Consider the following 15,855-nt stretch of genomic DNA (forward strand, 5'->3'; position numbering starts at 1 on the left):
GGAGGGGGAAACTCTTTAACCTCATCTTTAAGACTGGTAACAGGATGCACTTTCCTCTCGAAAAGGAACTTATGGAATCTTCTGACTAGAAGTGGAGTTAATAAAGTACCTGGCATATTTACATATGTTTTTGTGTGTACCAATTTAGAAACAAACATTGAAATCCAGATGTTGGAATCTGAAGATATGTAACATCCACCATGAATGGGTTTAAAAGTAGCTGCCTCAGGGGGTCCCATGAGGATTCAGTGACTGTGGGTAAATAGCCCATTGTCTCCTTCACTGCCAATTCCAAAAGCTGAGCAAACAGTGCTATTTTACCTAAGAGGAAGTCTAGGCATGACAGAGGGGTTCTGTGAATGGAAGGTTTTGGTCTGTACTTGGTGCTTTTCTGGGTGTCTCTAGACATCCCCCAGGAAGATGTGGTCTCAGACACTGTGTGTAGCAGCATTTTTACTCAAGACATCTTGCTAGTGATTAATGTGGTTAAGATTCAGGGACTAACCCCTGTATTTACTGGGCAGAAACAGCTGTGTCCACTGGGAGGCAAGTGCACCTTTGCTGTTAGAGGGCTGGTCTCTGCTTAGAGTTCTACCAAGAGAACACACTCTTGTCTCTGCCTCCAGTTTTCTCTGTTTGCTGCCTTATTTATGTCATGACCAGGAGTGAGGTTGCTGGCTGTATGTGAGGAAGGACCAGGAAAGAAAAGGGTGTTGGGGAGGACAGGGGTCCCTGGCAGAGAGGCCTGTGTGAGTCACAGTCAGAATGCAGCCCTGCCTGGGTACAGTGTGCTGAGTGCCCCAGCAACCAGAGCGTCTCCTCATTGTCCTCCAGGTCAGCACCATGATGCAGCCTCAAGTCTTCATTTCTGGCCTCATACTTCTCCCAGGTAAGTGAGTGGATGAGCTGGGGATGCTGAGGAGGCCAGAGGTGCCAAACCTCAAAATTTGGTTTTTTTTAATCATGGATTATGCAGTGAGCAGAGAACCAGGTAAATTATAGCTCCAATGAACTTGTTTAACCTGTATGAGTTACAAAATTTATGACTAGATAAACATGATCCCCAAGAACATGCCAAGCAAATGGGTGAGAATACATGCATTCATGTGATGGACACGTAGAGATGAGTGCACGTGCATGCATGTGACAGAAGTAAGGATGATTGCATGTCCTTGTGATTACATGATTGCATGTAATGGAGAAGTCAAGGTGACTGTACATGCACATGTATTATAGTCAAATGTTCATAAAATATTAAAAACAGCTTTCCATGCATGGTGACTGCTCAAAGTCAGTCTTCATGCCATTTCTTTGTGCAATTTTTCTTTCTAAAACCATTTTCAGCTATTTAACTTAAAAAAAATTCCAATTCAAAGTGTTCTATTTTTAAAGGGAGAAAAAAGAACAACAAATATAATTGTCTTTGAGGCAGGCTCTAAGTTAGTCCAGGCTGGCCTCAGACTCCATAGGTTGCTGAGGATTACCTCAAACGTTTGCTCCTCTTGCCTCTACCTCCAAAGAGCTGAAATCACTGGTGAGAAATAAAAGATTTCTATGACTTAATTAAAATAGCATGAATTTCATCTGTGATCCTAAAAGGTGTTTTATTGTATTATCTTCAGATGTCTTACATTTGTTTGCACTGTGTGACATTTATTTAATGCTGCCAAGATGTGTTTCATTCCTTTATGCTGCATCTGCTTAACTCTGTGAAGCTGTGGTACTTTGTCTGTCTAAAACACCTGATTGGTCTAATAAAGAGCTGAACCGCCAACAGATAGGCAGATGAAAGAATTGGCGGGGCTGGCAAGCAGAGAGAATTAACAGAAGGAGAAAAAGAGAGGAGCAAGAGAACAAGGAGAGGAGGACGCTAGGGGCCAGACACCCAGCCACACAGTCAGCCACAAAGTAAGAGTGAAGGGAAGATATACAGAAGGGAAAAAAAAAGCTCAGAGGCAAAAGATAGGTGGGATAATTTAAGTTAAGGAAAGCTGGCTAGAAATAAGCCAAGCAAAGGCTGGGCATTGATAAGTAATAATAAGACTTCGTGTGATTTATTTGGGAGCTTGGTGGTAGGCCCGTAAGAGCAAAAGAGCCAAAAGCGCAAGAGAACAACCAATAACAGTGTTTGGCAAAATCAAGTAATTAGTGTCCTAGCAAGAAATAAACTCATTGTATAGAACAAACTCACAGCCTAGATCTGCATAGGTGATTAGTTAGGGAAAACCACAGGTCATTGTTCTGTGCTTTCCTTTGTTTCTTTGTCTCCAGTGCTATAGGATCCACCATAGGGAATAGCATGGGTTGGCCAAGCCCTGTATCATTGAACTCCATCCTCAGCCCTCAGAGTTGCTTTAAAGACCACTGCGGAAGCTATTGATATTGGGAATTCTATTCCATCATCCCCCAAATAATTATATTTAATTATTTCAGTTTTTTTAAATTGCATCATTAATTTTTTGGTTGCATACTTCTTGACTATGTGGTCTTACTTGGCAAGTAGGTTTTGCTCAAGTTCTGGAATGTCACCAACTTTTAAGAAGGGACCTCTGGTGTGTGTGTGTGTGTGTGTGTGTGTGTGTGTGTGTGTGTGTAATGTGTGTGTGTAATGTGTGTGTGTTAAGGTCTAATTATAAAGCTCAGAATAAGCCTCAGCCCCTCCTGATGGTTTTCTCAAACCCTTTCTGACGATTGATTTTGAAGTTGTTAAAGTTCTGCCTTGAAGCCAACAGTGCTTTTTGAAAGCCCTGGCTCTGCTTTTTGATGAGCAGTGGGGAAGAGTTAGCAATTTCGTTGTCACAGCCCTGTGGGGGAGGAGGGGAGATGGTTTGAGACAGAGTCTCCAAAACCTAGGCCTGTCTTGAACTCATTAGTTAGCTGACCTTGAATTCTTCATCTTCCTCCCTCTACCTCCCGAGTTCTGTAACTACAAGTGAGTCCTGGGTATACACATGACTTCTGGGTATACAAGAGTTGCCATGAGACCAGCTTCTAAAATAAAGTTTTAGATGTTTAATGATGAAACATTTGAGCTGGTCTCAGTGTCATATGTTAAGTACCCCGCACTCAGGAGGCAGAGGTGGGAGGATTGTGATTTTCAGTCAGCATGAGGCATAGAGCAAGACCCTGTCTCCAAAAGAAACACACACTCTAAAGAAGAAAAGAGAAGGAAAAGAGCAAGTGAATATCACACCAAAGATAGGCTGTTTTGCTCACCAATGTATCCATCAAGTGATCACACTGAGGAAGAATATGCTACCAGGAAAAGGTTTACAGACTTCAAATTCAAGCAGTAAAACTGGATATTTAATCATAGGATTGGGGAGGTAGAGGCAGTGGAGCTCTGGGAGTTTGCAGTCAGCCCAGTTTATGCAGCAAGTTCCAGAGCAGCCAAGGATACAAAGTGAGATCCTGGCTCAGAAAACCAAAGGATAAACAACAAACCTTATGGGGGCTGGAGAGGTGGCTCAGAGGTTAAGAGCACTGACTATTCTTCTAGAGGTCCTGAGTTCAATTCCCAGCAACCACATGGTGGCTCACAACCATCTATAATGAGATCTGGTGCCCTCTTCTGGTCTTTAGGCACACATACAGACAGAACACTGTATGCATAATAAATAAATCTTTAAAAAAAAACAAACCTTATGGTATCATTCCTTCCAATCCCAACACACACACACACACACACACACACACACACACACACACACAGATGACCACCAATGATAAAGAACGGTTGTAGACAGAAGTTTTTGTTCCACCTGGTCCCAGAGGCTTAATTAATTATAAACTGGCTGGCTTATTAGCTCGGGCTTATTATTAACTAGCTCTTACAACTTAAATTAACCCATAATTCTTGTCTATGTTTAGCCATGTGACTTGGTACTTTTCCCAGTGCAGCATCCTCATCTTGCTTCCTCTGCATCTGACTGACTCCATCCCTGCCTTTCCTCTTCCCAGAATTCTCTTAGTCTGGTTTCCCCGCCTATACTTCCTGCCTGACTATTGGCCAATCAGCATTTTATTAAACCAATATGAGTGACAAATCTTTACAGTTTACAAGAGCATTGTCCCAGATCGAAGGGCTGGAGCTGTAGTTCAGTGGGCTAACACCTGTCTCGGTTTCATAACACCCTAAATTAAGTTCCACTAGAGTAACACCCCAAAATTTTTCTGAAAAGGAATAAAATCAAAATTTTAGGAAAATGTTGGGTACTAATTCTCCCATTTCTCCCCCACTTTTGTGCATTCCAGGTATTGTGGGTTCTTCCTTAGTAGTGAAGGGGGTCGCAGGTGGCCCTGTTACACTGCCGTGTACTTACTCAGCGCATCTCGGAATCGCTAACACATGTTGGGGCCTCGGGGACTGTCAGTCTTCTTATTGTGTCAGGACACTTATCTGGACCGATGGATACCGAGTCACCTATCAGAGGAGCAGCCGATACCAGCTAAAGGGGAATATTTCAGAAGGAAACATGTCCTTGACAATAGAAAACGCTGTTCAGAGTGACAGTGGTCCCTATTGTTGCATAGTGGAAATCCCTGGATCTTTTAGTTATGTGACCTATTCATTGGACGTTAAACCAGGTAAGCTTTGTTGGTTTCCTTTGTTCATTTCTTGCAAGTGAACTAAGTCTTCTGTTTGCTAATATTGTCTGTTTTTCTCTAATGATGAAGAGAGTTCTAAGTCTGCTTTGGACTTTTAAAATAGGTCTCACATCATATCACATAAGCTTTTGCTTGAACAATGGAAACGTCCTGAGAGCAGAGTGTGCGCTCCAATATCTGTTCATGGTCACTCGGCAGTGTAATAGCATGAGGAACAGCGGTTAGTCCTTAAAGGACGCAGACACACAATTCTGTCCAATGAGCTTTGTTAGAATGAGGAGGCCTCAAGGCCGAGATCAGCCCTCCAGCTGGGAGGGAGAGCATTAGACAGAAACCATACAATCTGTGAGGCCCATCCCTTGATGGGGTATGAAGAGGCTTCCAGGAAAGGACGGCCTTTTCTTTGCAACCTGTAGAGGAGCTTCATTAAGAGCAGGAGTGTGGGAGGGAGACAGAGATGAGGAGGACTAGAGATAGCAGCCATTACTGGAATGGCAGGGCAGACAGAGCAGCCTACAAGATAATCCTCTCAGTATTCCCCCTGAGGAGTCTCAGGCTGGTCCCCAGAGCAAGGGAAAGTCTGACTTGTTATAATCTTTTAGTGGCACAGGTCCTAGGTGCTAGGTCTCAGGGTAAAGGGTAACTAAGGTGTTTGCTAGCATATCAAAGCAGACACTGGCTGCCATTTTCTCAGCAAGGCCAGTACCTGGCGCACCCCACTCTTTCTCTCAATTCTCCAGCCCATGGACTCAGCTTAGCTGTACTTCTGCCAGCTGCTCTTCCCATTATAGCCCACCCCTTTTGACTATACAGGCCCTTTTGGGTTCTCTACCTCTTGGTCACCACTCTTGGCTCCTGGCTTCCCCTCTCCTCACATGGCCAGTTCAATTTGCTGGTTATGTTCACTCTGGACCCTTCCAGGTGCCTCTGTTTTCTCCCTCATATTTACAATAAACCATCTCCACCATAGGCAGGTCAGGTAGTCATGTCTTCAGTTCCTTTCATTTTTCATTCAGGAGGGACATTTCCTGTCATGTGTTTAGGTTCACCATAGCATAAGTGACAGAGTATGGGGCTTCAGATCTTGGTTAGGTCCTCTGTCTCTGAGGTGCTGGAATTAGAGTGTACCACCACCACCAGGCTTTACATTCTCCTTCTTGAGGTACATATCCTGATTTCTTTGCATTGACTAGAAGAGTAGGTTCATGAGGACTTCCTGGCTTCTGGCGAAGTTCCTAATATTTGCTTACCAAGGGCTCATATAGCCAATAGAAATCAATACTGATCTGTCTCTATGTTTTTAAAATAAGGATATTATTCTATAGTATTCCAACTTATAGACTTTGTTATTTATCCATTCATTTACTTTTATGCTTAATTTGATTTTTTAAACTGCATTTATTATTATGTGGCTATTGTGGATGATGCATGTCTGGTGGGTTTGCATGCCATGGTGAATTTGTCAGAGGGAACACTTGTGGGGTCGGTGCTCTCTTTATATTCTTATGTGAGTTCTAGTGATACAAACCAGTTGGCGATGATTGCAAGTCAAGTGCCTCTACCCATTGAGCCATTATTCTGGCTCTGTTCATTGATTGATTTATTGATTTTGAGACTCGGTCTTGCTTTGTAAGTCAGGCTGATCTGGATCTCCTTGTCCATACCCTTAGCCTCACCAGTGTTGAGATTAAATGAAGGTGCCACCATACCTTGTTAGGATGAGGTCCATTCTGATGGGGCAAGGAGCTGCCTTGAAAAGTATGGCTGGGAGTTGTAGGAAAGCCAGAAGAAGCTGATCATAGAGTGTGCAAAGAATGATGTATAGAGACAGCTGGGGGGGAGGAGACAATAAGATTCTGAGTGCCCATCACAGTTGTGAAATTGCATTATTTACCTGACTGAAGTTGAATGACTCTGGACTCCAACGGGAATCACTCACATGAAAATAGCTTCATATACAGATACAGACACAGACACACACACATGCGCGCGCGCACACACACACACACACACACACAGAGAGAGAGAGAGAGAGAGAGAGAGATAAATCGCTAAGGAAAAATCTCACTAGGGGATGTGTAGAAATTTTTCTAGCCTGTCTGAAGCCTTGGCTTCTGTCCCTAGAGCTGCAAACTCAATAACCAAGTAAGGGCTGATGTTTAGCTTGGGAAGGCACTTGTCTAAAACCTTGAGATTAGATTCCCAGCACCAGAAGGGGGATAGGCATAGCATCATAGCATAAAATTACTAATTTCAGTTCATTAATTCAAGGTTTTATGAAGCTAAGAAATTCATAACAGAACAGTGTTTACAAAGACACTGTGACCACTCAGTGAGTCCATGGGTGAGCCAGCAACTCTGCCTCACCCTTGAACAGCTAAGTTTACATTTTCTCTTGGTTTACACACCCGGAGCTCCATCTCTAGCTATCCTAGGACCCTCATGGCTCCTTTGGACTTCCCATCTACCTGGGAGAATAACACCCCAAAGCAAGAACAGTAAAGCTCCTGAGATGTTGCTTCCTTCCTAGTTGGTCTCACAGTGATCTTCTGCCTAGATTGTTCCCATGCTTGCTTTTCTCTCCTGCAGGGATTTCTACTCTGCAGGGAGGGTTTGCATTATTCTCATGCCTATGCACACACATTAGACTGCATCAGCAAACTAACCAGACTCCTCGCTGGTGTGTATAGTTTTATTGCAGCACGGTCACACCAACTCCTCGCTGTGTTGTCAAAGTAACTTTCAAACTGAAGGGCATAGTGCTTGCTCCTGAACACCTGTTTCCTAGTTCCTGAGCCCAAAACACTTCACTATTTGGCTCTTTATAGGAAAGGGATGGAGGGCCAGTGAGTTGGTTCTGTGGGGAACGATGCCCAGGGCTAAACTTGGTGACCTGAGTTCAATCCATGGGCCCATATGGCGGAAGAAGAGAACAGACTCTGCAGAGTTATCCCCTGACGTCCACATTTGTGACATCCCACCAACAAACAAATAAATTAATAAATACATGGATTGAATTTAGGGGCGATGCTCCACATCCATCTCCCTACACTTCGTAGGATCACTACAGGTTTTTCTTCATTTCAAGGTAAACACACTGGATTGAGGAATCACACGGTATTCCGTGTGAAGAAGAAGAGTTTTCAAAGCATTTTTTCCTCATTGCCGCGGTATAATTTTGTAGTTAGCACAGTTAAGATCAAGGGAAATTACTTCCAGGGAACATAAGTCAGCTGACACACTCAAGCATGAGTGTCTAGCTAACTTTCCAGCACCACTTTGCCTTAGTTCCTGTCTTAGACCTCTGCACACTGAGACCATCAGTAGCTGCTTGGATCCTTACAGCCCTTTGGATGCTGTTGATTGGTAAATTGTAGGTTGAACCTGCTGTTCCAAACACCCCACATCTACAGTGCTCCAAAATCTGGAATCTTCTGAGCATGAACTTGATAATGCACCTGGAAAAGTCAATGCCAAGAATTTATCACATGTAGAATTATCAAAACTTTTAAACTTTCCTTTAACATAAATATATATATATACACACACATATATGTATATATATATATGTATATATATATGTGTGTGTGTATGTGTGTGCGCTCGCACGCACGTGTGCACAGGTACATGGATGCTATATCAATCTATGTTTATACTTGAGGCCCCTCTATATGATAATATCTATATGAAAATATTCCAAATTTTTAAGAAAGATCTAAATTCTGAAACCAAGCATTTTTGGATAAGGGGTACTCAGTTTGTCTTGCTTAAATTGGAAGGAACCATGGAAGACAATGTCCACTCTCTACCCAAATGTGTAATTCACATTTGTACTAGGATTCATGTGGGATGTGTGCGTTAAGATGCAGGGTTGTAAGCTGTGTCTTCTCGGGACTGACTGAAGGGAACATGCTGGGCCTGGGAACTATGAGTGAAATCAGTCATCAATGAGAGAAGTCCCAGTCCCCCGTGCCCTCTCAGTCTCAGAGATGCTGGGAGATCTGAGGACCTGACGGCTGACATTTAGAAAGTGTGTCCTTAGGAACAGGCTCTGTTCTCATGTCCATGTTGTTGGTGCAGCTGACTCTTATGGGTGAGCGTCTCCATTGCTCTGCCCTGTCTTACTTGGTCAAAGACAAAGGAGAGGACAACTTCTCGCTGGTGTTGCAGTAGCAGCTCTTCCGTCTTCTTGCTGGAATAATCCTTGTTTCATCTTGATTTTCAAATCCAGAAATTCCCACAAGACCCACAACTACAGAAAGACCCACAACTTCAGGAAGACTCACAACTATAGAAAGACCCACAACTACAGAAAGACCCACAACTTCAAGAAGATCCACAACTACAGGGAGACCCACAACTACAGAAAGACCCACAATTACAGGAAGACCCTTGTTGACTCTGTCAACAAGACCCACACATGTACCAGCATCACCCAGAGTCTCCACCTCTACTCCTACAACACCAGCGCACATGCAGACTCACACACCAGGTAAGACTCAATGTGGTTCAGAACCCAGAGTTCTTATAAGCATTTGTAGGACACAGACACTGAGTCAAAACAGAAGTATAATAGAGGTGAAGAGTTCTTAGCTGTGTCCCAACAACAGCCTCACAAAGTCTGTAATTTTCCAGTCTTAAGTTGCATTCACCCTCTGGTGTGTAAGAGCTTGAACATGAAGGACGCCATCTCTCTATATCAGATTCCCTGGGACTCACACTAGCCAGACTGAGGTCCATCATTGATCTTGGAAAGCTGATGACGATGGTGGGGATCTGGCCCAGTTGAATACGATTTTCTGATGAAAAACTAAGGACTGACTGAGAACAAGGGTCAAGTTAGGGAGACCCTTGCCCCTTTTATCCATTTTGAAATTGAGCCTCCAACTGAGGTCATCGTTCAGGGATTTTGACATTTAGCATTGCCTGATCACCGGGAAGCATGCTACATGTTTTATGTTGCAGTGTTGAATTCTCAGACACTTGCATCCTGTATAGCTGTGATCTGTCCCTATTTTATAGTGACGGGAACCGGCAGAGTTAGAAAGTTCATGGTGGAAGTTATGGAGACAAAAAGTGGCTCAGACTCTGGCCCTGTTCACTTGAGTTAGAAGCTGGTTCTTCTGACTCCACGGTCAGAACTCCACAGTCATGAGCATCCTATGCGCAACATAGAAGTTTTGAGACAATCCCTTTGTTCCAGGCAGCTGCACACACTGAAGAACTGCGAGGATCTCTCAGGGTTGACAGAACTTTCCAAGACTTAGTTTCTGCCTGCATCAGGGGATGGGCACACGGGCTGAGTCTGGAGAACATGGATAGGTTATTGACTTCAGTGAAAACCGAGATAAAAGAGAAGTGTTTACTCATGAGTCCTTATGACCTCTTGAGGGTGTTTTAGTGTAATCTTGTTTTTCTATTCTGAGTTTCCTAAAGAATTGCAGTTGACGGTTGAAAGTCCAGTCCAGGAAGAAGGCAAACATTCTGGCTCCTGTCAGATGAGGCCGTGTTTCCTCACATCCACTTCTTGTGCTCATCCTGGTGCCCCAGACACTGTTCATGGAACATGGGTGGGAAGTTGTAAGAACAGGGGAGAAAGGGACCCAGGCTGGGGGAGCAAGTTAAGCTCATGATGCCTTTTGTCAAGAACTGAACTGGGTAACGTGTGACCGCCTGACGTTTGTGCTGTCCTGTTGTTCAGAAGGGCGGTCTCATCCTCTTACATGTTTGAGCACCAGGGTAAAACAGGGCAGTAGGGCAGAACAGGAGGGTGTTGTGCACATGTTGTGCAGATGTAAGGATCAGGTTATAGTGAGGTGGGGAATCAGGAAAGACACTAATTCCTGTCTGGACACAACCAACTTAAGCCAAGTTCCTCTCCTGTTCTGAAAAGGGAAGCATTGAAAGGACTCCGGGAGAGGCAAGAGCTCAGCTCTGCATATGAAGTGAGCTCTTGGTGGGAACAATGTAGGGACTCCAGGAAGGAAAGGGAAACACAGGCTGCACTAGAGTGTTCCACGTGGAAGCCTTTGGACAACGGAAGATGAGTCAGAAAACACCAGAAATCACTCTTAGTAAAGAAATGGTTGGAGGGCATGAGACCTTGTCTTAATCACTCAGTCAGTCAACAAACCATGAGAGAGATGGAGAAAGAGAGAGGAGAATTTCATAACACAAGGCAGGCTGTAGTGTGGGAACCATCACCAGTGTGATGCTGTTACCTTGAGAACATCTTAGTGATGAAATGGTCCATCTAGTCCACGTTATCCAGTGAGCGCATCTTCCTGAAAGAAGTGTGATGAATCTGGTTCCTGACTAAGGCCTCAGTGAAGAGGGGTGAGAAACGTCCAGGCCCTTCCTAGAAGGTGAAATGCCCCTTGACTTGATAAGCCATAATCTTAACTGAGTGTCTGGTTCTCCACGTGTTCATATCAGCTATGTTTCAGAGGAGTTCAGGAGTTTAGAATGGAAAGTGTGAAGCAATCCTGAAGATCAATAAAGTTGTCTAGAATATTAGAACACACATCTCACTTGGTCAGGATAGTGAGATCATGACAGGCAGTGCCCACCTTTGGGTACATTTCTGAGGAGTCAGCAGATGCGGAAATGAGTAAGAAGGAGCCATACCTGCTATGGAGGCTGAGGAAGGCACTGGGGGAGGTGATGAAAAGTTTTGCATCTGTTTTCCTTGGTGGCGTCCAAACTCCAAAGCTGAAACCGTTCTTGCATTGTTCTCATTCCAGAACCTACTACATCTTACCCAGGTCAGACTACAGCCGAGGTGACAGAAACCGCATCCTACACCCCTGCAGGTAACTATGTTCCCCTGCCTGATTCCCTGGAAGGTCCACATATTGGTAAACCTGGTGCTGGAGAACACACGCCCTCTGCAGCAATGCAGATCTGACATTGTAAATGGTGGCAGGGACAGAGGCACAGCTCCATCCCACCCCTGACAGCACCCTCCAGAGGTCCCTTTCCACAAACACCTCCATTCAGGCCAAGCTAGGCTGTGTGGCTTCTTTGAAGGAAAGAATGTCAGGGACAGTCAATGTGATGGAGTGTTGAAGGTTTATCAGTATTTAACTCAGATCCTAAGCACGGGGTCCTTAGGAAAGGAATAGGGCACCCTGGAGCACACATATGGACTTCTCCATGAAGAGCACTTAGGTGTCTTTACATTGAGTGTACATGTGACATTGGGGGCTCTTAAGATGAATCTCTGGAGGTTTGTAAGAAGTGCCCCATCCCCTTACTGCTTCGCTTTGGAAACAATACTTTGAGATGTAATTTACAGAAAACATATCTGACTAGTTTTCTTCCGCAAACAGTGTTGTGATGGAGGTTTTGGAAGGATATTTGTCTATGTTCAGGAGTGGGAGAGAGGGCTCTGAATTCCAGGTTCTACATTGTTATTCCTGGAAGATCTTACTTAAGTCCCAAACAGAGCCTAGACCATAGATGTTGCCTAAACGTAGTCACTGCGTTTGGCTCCTTGGAAGACCTCTCAGAATGAGCAAACTGTAAGCACGGTAATGTGAAAAGGAGGAAATCTATGGATCATCCAACTTTATTCACGCTGGGTAATGCCTGCTTTAGTAGTAGCTGGGGACTTGCATAGATCTGTAGTGTTCCCACTCATTGTGTGGGCACTGTGTACATCGCCAGCTGAGATGCCTGTCATGTCCTGAAATTAGAAATATGAAGTCATCTGTCCACTTTATCTGTAAAATGCAGTGAAAGGTTCTTTGTCAGGATGTCACAACCCTTATATCACACACACATACATACACACACACACACACACACACACACACGTCTGAAATCAGTGGGGAAAGGATTCTGTGTTTCATTCATGGACGCATAAAAGCAATGAAAAGAATAGATTCCTTGTTATAAATTAGACATTTCAAATACACTTCAAATTTCTAAATGTTCAAAACTTATTCTTCAGTGAATCTCCTGCCATATAAAAATCTCATCCCTTACATGGCATAAGACATATTAGTCTTGTGGGGTATTATTTACAGATGTAGTAAAAGAAACATCTAATTTCTTGTATTTATAATTTATTTTCCTTTTTTTGAGCAGATTGGAATAACACTGTGACATCCTCAGATGACTCTTGGAATAATTACACTGTAAGCATATTCCTCCCGTATTTATTAGCTATGTTCATTTGTGTGCCTTGTAGAAAACAATTTGCATTTGAAGATTATGTCTGTAAAATTAGTTCATAGATATTTGCATCAAAAAAGAAGAAGTTGGAGATGAGCCTGCACCACTAGGTTTCTTGGACTACATGGTGAGACTCTGTCTCAAAAGCTGTAGATAAATAAGTTAATAAATATATGAAAGCAAAGAAATTAAGAGTTTGACGCTTGCAAAGGATGTTTGAATTCTAGATATTCATTTAGGGTCCTCTAATATTGCTTTTCTACCCACTGACCATCTCTCTCGAGTATTTTTTTTCACACACATAACTCCAGATAAAGTATTAGTGTCCTAAACATTCTCACTTTTGCATAATTTTTCCCCCTAGATTTTATCAATAGTAAGCTTGAGGAAAAAAAATCTAAGGAACTCCGGTTGCAGGATTCTTGTCAGAATTCAGTTTTTCCAAATAGGAGAGGTAAACAGCTGAATAGTAATTTTTCTCTTTTGGCTCCAGGAAGAAGCAAGGTTATTTTTAGTTTGTGTAAGAAGTGCAGGAGAAATAGTGGTTGAAATGAGAAAAACGCCCAGTAGGGATTATGAAGATTATTTGACTGTTGGAAGTTGCAGAGCTCCTTTGAGCTTGTGTAGGTCACTGGGTTTGAGCTTCCAAAAATGACTCAACAACAATGAAACCCTCAAGACAAGGTGGGGACATTTATATAGGGCCAAACGGCCTGATGCTTTTATACCTATTGACAGAACATACAAGGAAAGACTGGGTGTGAGTTCCTTTTGCTTGTTTTATTGAGAAGGGTCTCTCATGCAGTCCAGTTGTCCTTGAACTTGCTGCATGACTGGGGATGACCCTGAACTCCTGACACTGCCTCTGTCTTTCAAGAAATTGTAGGCATGAAACCCACCATAACTAACCCCCCATCTTTGAGAATTGTAAGGAAGGTTTTCCTGTCCCGCTGGCCCTCTGGACCAGTTTCTTTCATGCTTGGTCCCCGCAGGCCCTTGTGAAATAATTACTCAGAGGCTCAATATCAATTATAATTGTTTGACCAATGGCTCAAGCTACTTACTGGCTAGATCTACCTGTGAATTACGCCATTTCTATTAATCTTTGCATCACCACGTGGTTGTGGGATCCTGGTAATGCCCTGGTATGTTGCTTCTTTGGCAGTTACAGGACATCTCTTTTACTCCACCTTCCTTTTCTATGCATCTATTTTTGGATTTCCCATCTACTTATATTCTGCCTGGCCATTAACCTAAGCAGCTTTATTCATCAACCAATAAAAGCAATGCATATTTTAAAATACAGAAGGACAAGGACAGTCCACACCAAGACATCTCATTTCACACCTCAGGCTGGCCTAGAATTCATAATCTTCCTGCCTCAGCCTACTGAATACTGAGATTACAGGCCTGTGCCACGTGCCCAGCTTGACACTAAAAATATCATGACTTAATTAGCATTAGTACCCACTGGTCTGGCAGTTATGAAAAGAATCTGTATATACTAGTTAAATATAACCTGCTCAGTATGTATCCTATTTGTGTGTACATGTCCATGCTGACCATTTGGTATTAGATGTTTATAAAGATATGGAATCTTGAGTTGCATTTACAAGACAAGTAGGGTCTGTATTGAAGGACCAGCCCATGGGCTGAGCACACAGAGAGCCAGTTAACTTAGAGGTGAGCTACTCTTTTCTACAGACTAGGAAAGCAGACATAATCACATATATCATGTCTGAACCCACATTAAGCATGAGGTTAGAATTTTGATTGAGGCATCTACTGCGTAATCACCTCAAGCAACGTAGACCACGTTTCCATCATCATCAAAGACACTGATTTCACATTGTCTCGGAGTTCCACTGCCTGTTACCACACCTCAGATCCTTGGGTCTTCCTGCATATTCCGGACTAGTCACAGGTCAGTAAAGACGCAGTTCTAGGACCTAGCGTCTAGGCTAAGGTCAAGCATGTGCTTTCTGCTCCTCTCACTTGATGCCCCTCGCTTGTGTTTACTGCTGTTTATTTATTGCTATTGTTATTTTATTTATTGTTTCCTTAGGAATCAATCCCTTCAGGGATGGCACAGAACATGACAAAGGACTTCTATGTCGGCATCTCCACCGCTGCCCTGCTGTTGCTGCTGCTTCTGTGCACCGCGGTTTTCACCAGTAAGTCATTTCATAGCTGTCCCCGAGGAAGGAGAGCCAGGGCTCTCAAGCACTGTGCAGACATGCCATGGGGGCTTTTGAGTTCACATGGCTTTCATATCCTTAGATCCAAGACACTCATGTTAAACCTTCTATTCCCCAAGGGATGTGTTAGGGCCCAGAAAACTCTGTGGATGACTTCTGGTACATGGTGAGTGCTCTGCTCAGTGACCTTGAACCATTGCTACTAAGACTCCAAAGATTCTGTAAAACTTGATCTCATGTACTGACCTTAGTTGATAGCTGATCATGCCCCCCAACTCCAGATCCTCTGGCCTCCAACACCCCAGCACTGGGCTCACAGGAATGGGCTGCAGTGCTTGGCAACACTCTTGTTCCTAACCCTGTCCTTTGTTTTTCAGTTGTTGCCATTTAATGGGAAACATTTATATTCTCCATAAGAGAAAGGAAACACCATGACACAACAGATATTGGATAGGCTTGACATTCTTGGGTCACTTTCAGGCCATTGAGGTGCTCTCTCCTGTCCTACCCTTGGGATCTCGCTTGTTTCCCATAATGATACTGTTGAATGTTCTGGAATATATTCAGTAAAAGAGGCAAATGAGACATTGATAGGAAGCTCCCTGACTAATGCTGGAGCAGACTCTGAAGGTGGCACCCAGGCCTACATGACTCTTTCCACGAGTTGTGCAACTGTACACAGTGTTTCTCTCTGAAGTCTATTCCTTGTGTAAGAACTTCAGCCATGGACTTTACAAAACACTGTAGAGAAGTCCATTACTGACCCATTTCATGTGACTGGGCAGAAAACAGGAAATAAGGATATGCCTGTCTCTTGGCTGTGATTGGCACAGTTCCTGTAATCCCAGCGTTTGGGAGACAGAAGCAGAAA

The 15,855-nt window shown here is 43.5% G+C and overlaps 1 protein-coding gene across 1 annotated transcript in view; it reads left to right on the forward strand.

Annotated features, from left to right (window-relative positions):
- LOC125401506 (uncharacterized) overlaps positions 1 to 15,855 on the forward strand; it is a 110,017-nt gene that overhangs the window by 54,663 nt on the left and 39,499 nt on the right. The window contains exons 11-13 of the mRNA XM_087909589.1: positions 835 to 889; positions 4,255 to 4,587; positions 8,840 to 8,975. Coding sequence (XP_087765715.1) covers positions 835 to 889; positions 4,255 to 4,587; positions 8,840 to 8,975 — 524 coding nt within the window. The remainder of the gene's footprint in view (positions 1 to 834; positions 890 to 4,254; positions 4,588 to 8,839; positions 8,976 to 15,855) is intronic.

The sequence above is a fragment of the Myodes glareolus genome, chromosome 9 (assembly GCF_982192425.1).
Source record: "Myodes glareolus chromosome 9, mMyoGla1.1, whole genome shotgun sequence".
NCBI lineage: Eukaryota > Metazoa > Chordata > Mammalia > Rodentia > Cricetidae > Myodes > Myodes glareolus.